Here is an 8,967-nt window from a genome sequence, read left to right as displayed (position 1 = left end):
CGGGCCCCCTCCTTGCTCGGGCCCCGGGGCTTCAGCCCCGCCTAGCCCTATGGTTAAAACGGCCCTGTGTATATGTACATGCGGACTGGATTCTTTTGGCTAGTTTTGTGAGTGTTGAGTATATGAGTAAAATACCTTGTCAAACATAATGAACGATATGTCACTTGCTCCCTAATACGAATATATTGATGGATTTATGGGATCTATTTACAGAGAGCTTATGAAGGATTGGGTGGGTATTTTTAGAGCCTTGTTCATTTCTGTCTCTAACCACCCCCTTGCTCCCCCTTTCTCTCTGTTTCTCTGTCCGTACCTCACTTATGAAGAGGGAGGTGGAAAGGAAAATTAATTTTGAGTAGGAGCCTCTAGATCCTCAACCTGTCAGCCTCCTGTCCTGAGAACTCATTTAAAGAACAGATTGCCCATCTTTGGCCCATTTTTTTATTGATGATCTTGAAATCATATGAGGGTCAAATAGGAGAGGTACATTCCTGAGGAGTGAAGTGAGACTGAGAATAGAAAGCCTTTCAGTGAGGATCCTCTCTGTGTGAAGACGACACTGCAGATGACCATACAAAATTCAGTTGTCAGCTTTTAGAAGTGCACTTAGTATCATTTTTTTCTGTTTCACTAGCCTATTATACTGACATTTAGAAGAATATTCAGCATTATGTAATGATAGTAGTTTTCAGCTACTGGTGCTACATTAAAGAAATTCAAAGTCAGTCAGGTTAAACTGTACCAAAAATAAATAAATATTTTTTCACATTTAAAGATTTTGAATGATGAAAAGAATAATGAGTGCACCTATAAGATTAGTAGATTTAGATTGTAAATTAATGCATTATGAGAACTGTGCAAAATATTTTACTGTCTGTGTATTTCAGTATATTTGTAGCTGTATATCTAATGTTTTAATGTTATTTTAAAAGTTTGGAATAATGGTGATTATGTCTCTGTTGCAGGAAGCAGGAGTTGCTGACCATCTCCAATGTGCCCCTGTCAGACTGCCCTCCCTCTTCCCCCAGAACCGCCCCACCCACCATGAAGGTAAGCGGCACGTCTGGTTCTCAAGACCTGTTATGAATTAGAACTGAAAGAAGATTTTCAGAGAGAGCTTACAGCTGCAAAAAGTAAACTGAGGCATGAAGTCATGCCTCAACAACAGGTTAACAACAACAGGAGGATGGAGGACGCTGCAGGAGGCTGTTAACAACAGGAGGATGGAGGACGCTGTGATCGGAGCTGCGGGTTTCACAATAATGGACATGGAATGTCGACGTATACATAAAGCGATTAAAAGAACGGGAAGGAGGACTAAGAATCTCCAACGACAACTGGCAGTGCTACATTTGCTACAAGTGCCTGCACTTCAGCGTCCGTCCATCTATCACTGTTCTCCATACTTGCGAAATAAGTTGACACAATGTTTACAGTATGTTTACACGGCGTTTTAAATCATGGCGGGGGACGGGGTTTTCATACGCGTTTGGCCAATCAATGTTTACTTACGTCACGATTAGTACCAGTTGTGCTGGTTAGACCCTGCTCCGGAGTAGGAGCTAATCTGGTTCTCGAAAAAGGCAGTCTGGTACTAAAATCGCTCCCAGTTCCGGCAGTGCGAAAACGCCAAAAAGGGGGTAGTTCCACAATTAGTTCTGGTACTATGAAAAGGTTCCTGCGGTGCGAAAGGCCCTTATATGTTCCTCAAAGGAGGAAGAAAGAAGAAGCAAACACTCAAAATGCCTATCACATTTTATGAGAATGAATGAGTTTTTGAAAAATGCACTAAATGTACAGTAGTCACGTATACATGTATAGAGGATACACATGTATAGAGGAATCAATTTTAGTTATTCAACCTATTGCAGATATTCTTTTTTTTTTTGTGAACATAAATTACAGCTTGCCAAACAAAGACAACTAAACAATTCCCAGCTGGTTATGTATAACATTAAGGGTCCTAATACAGAACCCTGAGGAACCTCAAAATTTTATTTTCTTTTTTTTTTTTGATTAGATGTTTATTTAATCTAACAGATTGTCAGACTAACTTGTGTTGGTCAGGCAAGATCCTTTGACATTCTATAAAATCAGCAACTACAAAAGCATGTGTGTTAATATAACAGATTAACTTTCTCAAAGGAATTCTGATATACTGTAAACTCAGCAACTAAAATAGCCTGAACTGACAGTAAGTGCAGCTTGCTGCAGTAATAGAAAAGGGATTACAAGACTCCTCAACTACATGCATGTCATTCACACTTAGTAGACTGTACTGCGTTCTGGCCTTGTTGTTGACCTGTTAAATAGAGTGAAATACTTGGCATGTTATAGGTTGGCCTAAATATTATATTTCTTTTCCAACAGTCTACTCAGTTTTTTGATATGCTGGACAAGATGGAGGTAAGAAATTAAATCCTTCATATATATATATATATATATATAGAGAGAGAGAGAGAGAGAGAGAGAGAGAGAGAGTAGCTAAATTGGTGATAAATTGGTTAATTCAGCTTTGGTAAATAGAAACTATAGCTGTGGTAGTTGCGTTCTGTGCCTCCCCACTCCTCCACTGTCAGTTGCTAACACTGCAACCTTTGACATTTTGCCCCTGACCCTTTAGCAGGTTTCTGAGATGGAGGAAATGAGGCCACAAATATTAAAGGATCCTTCATATATATATATATATATATATAGAGAGAGAGAGAGAGAGAGAGAGAGAGAGAGAGTAGCTAAATTGGTGATAAATTGGTTAATTCAGCTTTGGTAAATAGAAACTATAGCTGTGGTAGTTGCGTTCTGTGCCTCCCCACTCCTCCACTGTCAGTTGCTAACACTGCAACCTTTGACATTTTGCCCCTGACCCTTTAGCAGGTTTCTGAGATGGAGGAAATGAGGCCACAAATATTAAAGGTCAGAGGGTTTGAAAACATTTAACAAGATTACAACTCAGCTCAGTGCTTGTTTGTGTTTCAAACTTGGAGTATTTTCATTGCATAATTCTTCATTAATGTACTGTATGTAACATTATATACTGTACAGTGGGTCCAAAAGTCTGAAATACTCTGAAAGTCAAATTTAAATCTAGATTTTAAATAATGTTTTAGAATATCTGGGGGGAAAAAACTGTACAAGGTAAAATGTAGAAAATATTTTAGATTCTGTTTTATTTAAGTGTCATTTAAGCTAAAAGGGGACATACTAAAACAAACATTCTGAAATTAATTTTTCAATTTTTAAGTAATAATAGCATAAATAATTGTTATGCTAATAATATAACTTATAATGATGAGAATGTATTAAATTAGACAAATGCAAAATAGAAGCATTTTCACTTGGGCTCAGACATTTGAACCCCATTTTATGCATACAGTATAAAAAGGCAAATTATGGATTTAGCATTTTTAAACATCTTACAAGCAAAATAACAACAAAGACAACCACTAAAGAAATAATCCTACCCTCAAATGCATGTGTTCATTCAGATTGTCCAGACAGCCGCATAAAAATGTCTGTTGTAAGCATGACTGTGAACCATTGTGTGGACTGCATGTTTTTTCTCATATAGTGTAGTTTCATGAGCAATATATGCCTCATAACACGCTTCCTGTCACAGCACAAGCATCCTTCTAAAGCATTGTGAAGATGTCCATTTACAGCATTATCTTATGAAATTGTTATTATTACCCCTGCAGGATGGTTACATTCCATACCCACGGATAGAGGAGGTATAGCAATTTAAGTCCACATCTGTTACAATAATATTATAAACTTCTAAAAACACTTTATGTGATGTCTTAGGATTGTGTATCAGATGTCACTCTCTTTCTAATTGCTTGATTTCGCTTTCAAAGGTGTTACAGCAGGGTGAGCCATACCCTCAGGTCATCCTGCCTCAGTTTGGGGGTTACTGGATAGAAGATCCTGAAGCCCCTGCTGTCATCCCGAACTGGGAGAATGGCTTCTGTGATGAGGAAAATGGAGAAGGAAGCAATTCAGGACAGTTTGGCTACAGACTGGAGAGTAACTACGCCATTCGCGCATACCGCAAGCACTTTCTGGGCAGGGTGAGAACTCAGTAGTTGTGCAATTACATTCAGTAAAACCAATCCATATCAGTATGGGGCAGACAAAATATTTGTCTAAGATCATTTTAAACAGATCACTCACAGGTCGTTTTTTATTGTCAGAGCTGTGATAATCAGCAGTCGGTGCAATTTAGCGCAGTCTTGTTTATGCTGGCGATGGATTTGTTCGCAATTAAACCGCTTCCTCTTATCTGCCGGTCTTAGGAACATCTGAACTTCTACTGCACGGCCAGTAACCGTGGCAACCTCGTACTGTCCCTCAGACACGAGGAGGTGAAGCATCAGGAGTACCTGAACATCATTCTCAGGTAATAATAGCCCTTTCGATCTTTTATGTGTAATTACATGATTGGCACATTTTGAAACATTTGATTGCATTTTTCTATCAAATTCTGCCTCGCTTAGGACTCCATCAAAGACAATCTATTGGAAGATCTCTTTGGCAGGCTTGACTGAGCTCCCCAGTGTCCCTCAGTTAGCAAAGGTAATGATTGTGCCCTGCAGAGATGGTCCATGGGTTTTAACCACTTAACAACGCTCTGACAGACCCTTATGTCTCATTGATTAATGTAAGGAATTAAAAATAATTTCTAAAGTGTAAGCACAGTTATTTACCAGTACTGTATGTCGTCTGCCATTTAAAAGGTTAGACTGATGTTTATGTGCACTAAAAAACATTTCCATTAAATATATCCAAACATCCAAGTACTTGTTTATTTATTCTTCTCACCTCATTGTTTTGTGAGTCTGTCTCAAGTAATGTAGCTTCGCAAAGAGGCTGTTATTGAAGGATGGAGAAGGTCAAAGTATATTATATTAAAAAAATATATTGGATGTGACAGTAAACCTACAGCCCGTGTCGGATTGGAGTTTCACATTTCACATGCAAATGTGGTGTTCCTTACAGGCACAGCAGAAAAAAAACACTTTTTGAGTGTTTTGTTATGTGAGTGTTTTTGGTATGAAAGCAAGTAACAGCAAGTGAAAAAATATATATAATAATTATAAAATGTATGTTATGACATCTTTAAAGAACTACATGAGTGAACCGTAGCTGGTTTTACTGTTTGTTGACTAAGTGGCTGTTTGTGTTTTTGTGTCATGGTTTTTCCACTATAGATACTATGTGAAGACATTGTAGGTCTGAGATTTAGTCCTGTGCTGTATCCAAAGGTGAGTTCAAGATTACATTTTTATTATTAATATTGTAATATAATTATAAATAATATTATATATGCACTACTGTTTAAAAGTTTGGGGACTGTAGTACATTTTCAATTAAATTATTATTTGTATTCAGTTTGGCTCCATTAAATTGATCACAAGTGTTTACTAAAGACATTAATGAAGTTGCAAAAGATTTCTATTTCAAATAAATGCTGTTCTTTTGAAACTTCTATTCATCAAAGAATCCGGAATAATATATTATTGTTTCCAAAAAAAATATTAAGCAGCACAACTGTTTTTAACATTGATAATAATAAGAAATGTTTCTTAGGCACCAAATTAGCATATTAGAATAATTTCTGAAAGATCATGTGGCACTGAAAACTGGAAATTAATAAATCACAGTAATAAAATAAGTTTTCAAATATATTGAACTAGAAAGCAGTTATTTTGAAAATGTTTTACTTTATTTTTTAATCAAATAAATGCAGCCTTGGCGAGCAATTTTTTTTTTCAAAAACATTTAAAAACCCTATAGACCCTAAATATTTGAACAGTAGTTTTTAAAAATATTGATTTATTTTTAGTTTTATAATTCCTTAGTCATTCCCACAATGCTTTTGCAATGTTTTTATATATGAATGTGTTTTTTTGTTGTTGTTGTTTGTTTTTGTTTTTGTTTTGTTTTTGGCACACACACAAAGCATTTCATAAAAATTTACTTTGTTAGGTTTTAAAATGTAAAGAAATAGATATACTGTTCAAAATTAAGACAACATATTTTTGGAGCCACTATATGTTGTAATTTAAAATATAAAGGTTTCTTTGAAATATTTTTAATTACATGATGTTTATCGCTCAGATTAGTTTTATGAAGTCTGTGAGAGGATTGCATATTTCATTAAAACAATATTGCTTCTAGCCAAGATGATATTAATGTGTCAGATAAAACCCCATTACAGATTTTAAAATGATTAGTATATTTTGCAATGCACTATAACTGTTTTGGCAATTTGTTTATTAAAGAAAGTATTTTAGTCAGTAGCGAGATGGTTTAAGAGATAAAAACTGTTTTGCATGGGAGGGGTTATTTCTGAAATTTTAGCGTAACTAAAGAGTCTGTCAAAGCTGTACTGATGAGGAGCATATTATTTGTTTGACATTTATCCTTGTTTATGTTTGTTTTTTGTTTTTTTTGCAGGGCTCTCAATTAATAGTGAATTATGACGAGCATGAGTTAAACAACACATTTAAGTTTGGCATCATCTACCAAAGGTTTGGGCAGGTGAGGAAATCAATGTTGAATGTGTGCAGTTCACTGGCTGTTATAAATATCAAAGACGGCCAGACTGGGGTTCTCAAGGACACTTTAACAGAAGCTTTCTTATCCAGCTGTTTCCATCTGAATCACCAAAGCAGTAAATCAATAAGTTGTTACAGTATGTGAGGTTTTTTTATCTATTATTTCCCGTTATCTTTTCACACTCCCTTCCCTTCCTGCTGTTTTCTTCATCGTTTGCCATTCAGTAATGTCTTCTGATACTCTCTGATGCCCACAGACCTCGGAGGAGGAGTTGTTTGGGAACAGTGAAGAAACTCCAGCATTTACAGAGTTCCTCCGAGTTCTGGGAGACTGTGTAGAGCTGAAGGATTTTAAAGGGTAAAAAAAAAAAAAAAAACTTAAAGAGAGACTTAAAAAAGAAACATGAATGTGATTTGTTAGGATGTGTGAATGTATAAAAGCAGTGCTGGGTAGATTGCTTACAAATTGTAGTCCTTTACCGATTCCATAATCATTAACATTAACATAATCCATTACATTACACATTTTAGGTAACTTTTGGATTACTTTTAGATTACTTTTGAGCCAACACGTTTATCACATTGATTTGAATAGGATAATGTTGTTGATATACAAATACAAAAACAAATAAAATATGTTCCATTTGTTGTTATAAACATGGGCAACATGAAACATTACATTACATCAAGGTTACCAAACTGGGGTTCATGAAGGAACTGCAAGGGGTACGTGAGTTTAATGAAAAGCTAATAATCACTTAATTACATGAATTTGTGCTGTGTGGCCTGTCAGTTATCTATATAATTATAGTCATCTGGTGAGTGACTGGTCTTTGTGTGAAAGAGAATAAATAAATTCAGAATAATTTATTGCTATTGTGTGAACAATCATGTAATCTAGTAACTAGTCTGATTATGAGTATTTTAAAAGTTAATATAATCTAAAACAAGTACTTAATTTTTGGAATCTGATTATGTAATCCAGATTACATGTAATCAGTTATTACCCCACAATATATAAAAGGGCAGCTTTTGATTTCTCCACACAAAATCCTTAAATTCAAGTCGTGCTGTTTCATCAGTAAACACTTGTACTTTCAGTATTTTCTCTTTGTGTCTTATCTTCAGATTTCGAGGTGGTTTGGACGTGTCTCACGGTCAGACAGGGTCTCAGTCAGTCTACACTGTGTTCAGAGGACAGGAGCTCATGTTTCACATCTCCACCAAACTCCCCTATACTGAGGGAGACACACAGCGGGTGCTCACTATGATTGAATTCTACACAATTCCAACATTGGGACAATCGGTATGCTGTTCTAGAGACAGCATGTCATTCCCTGTATGTTTTTTTTTTTTTCCTACACATAGGTCCAAAGGAAGCGCCACATTGGGAATGACATTGTGGCTGCAGTTTTTCAAGAGGAGGCCACACCTTTTGTGCCTGACATAATCGCTTCCAATTTCCTCCATGCCTACATTCTAGTTCAAGTGGAAAACCCCGGAACAGATGACACCACATACAAGGTTTGTCATAATTTCTTTAGTAAAATGTTTGAGCAAAAAGTAATGTGGTTACTGAGAGCGTTTGCAGATTATGGAAAGTATTTGTGGTGATTCTAACTGTATGTTGAATTGTAATTTTATGTAGGTGTCTGTCACAGCACGTGAAGATGTGCCACAGTTCGGCCCTCCGCTTCCCAGTCCACCCATCTTCAAAAAGGTAAATAATTGCACCACAGCTTCCACTGTCACGGTCACGGTGTGTGGAGGCAGGCAGGATGACGAGGACGACAAGGATTCCAATAAAGATATTTAATGTAGACACAACAAGGTAGATTCAGGAAGATGAGACACACACACTCGGGGTAACATTCACAATAACTGACCCCTAAGGCTCAGACAGACAGGAACTAATATAGGGTGGATAATTAGTGGCAGACAGGTGATCACAATGAGGGTAATTAACTAATGATAATATGGGCTAAACCAACAAAAGGGGAAGAAACCACAATAAACAGTCCACAGGAGCGTTACATTACTCCCCCCTCCCGGAGGGTGCGTCCTCGCACCGTAGAAACAGAGGGAGGGGCGGAGGGGGACTAGGAGGAGGACAAAGCAGTGGTGACAGGGGAAGGCAAAGGGCTGGCAGACAGACCAGACAGGTGGAGGTTCCGGCGGAGGACGGCCTTCCAGGGTCCAGGGAGTCCAGAGTCTCCGGGAGGGAGCAGGTGGAGGAGGAGCCCGAGGCGGAGACGGAGAGCCAACGAGCCAGGGGGATGCCGAGGCTCCGGGGGGCCAGGGTGGAGCCGAGGGCTCTGGGGACCGAGGCGGAGAACCAGAGATCCACGGCGGAGCCGGAGCGACTGAGGACCAAGGTGGAGCTGGCGGGAGGAAGGAGCCCAACGGAGTC

General features: G+C 37.8%; 1 protein-coding gene across 4 annotated transcripts in view; it reads left to right on the top strand.

The window, feature by feature from the left end:
* The window catches only part of LOC107667436 (rap1 GTPase-activating protein 2-like), a 52,634-nt gene that overhangs the window by 35,690 nt on the left and 7,977 nt on the right, over window positions 1-8,967 (top strand). For 3 of the 4 annotated variants that reach the window (XM_016459108.1, XM_016459107.1, XM_016459109.1), the window contains 12 exons: window positions 966-1,050; window positions 2,371-2,406; window positions 3,696-3,728; window positions 3,855-4,067; window positions 4,293-4,396; window positions 4,494-4,572; window positions 5,208-5,261; window positions 6,457-6,540; window positions 6,815-6,915; window positions 7,686-7,815; window positions 7,926-8,081; window positions 8,206-8,277. In XM_016459108.1, coding sequence (XP_016314594.1) covers window positions 966-1,050; window positions 2,371-2,406; window positions 3,696-3,728; window positions 3,855-4,067; window positions 4,293-4,396; window positions 4,494-4,572; window positions 5,208-5,261; window positions 6,457-6,540; window positions 6,815-6,915; window positions 7,686-7,815; window positions 7,926-8,081; window positions 8,206-8,277 — 1,147 coding nt within the window. Of the gene's footprint in view, window positions 1-965; window positions 1,051-2,370; window positions 2,407-2,875; window positions 2,914-3,695; window positions 3,729-3,854; window positions 4,068-4,292; window positions 4,397-4,493; window positions 4,573-5,207; window positions 5,262-6,456; window positions 6,541-6,814; window positions 6,916-7,685; window positions 7,816-7,925; window positions 8,082-8,205; window positions 8,278-8,967 lie in introns of those variants that run through there. The other variant, XM_016459110.1, reaches the window with a different exon arrangement.

The sequence above is a fragment of the Sinocyclocheilus anshuiensis genome, unplaced genomic scaffold, assembly GCF_001515605.1.
Source record: "Sinocyclocheilus anshuiensis isolate Anshui unplaced genomic scaffold, SAMN03320099.WGS_v1.1 scaffold1389, whole genome shotgun sequence".
Taxonomy (NCBI): Eukaryota; Metazoa; Chordata; class Actinopteri; order Cypriniformes; family Cyprinidae; genus Sinocyclocheilus; species Sinocyclocheilus anshuiensis.
Note: the sequence above shows the minus strand (reverse complement) of the source record. Positions and strands in the feature narration are given on the sequence as shown.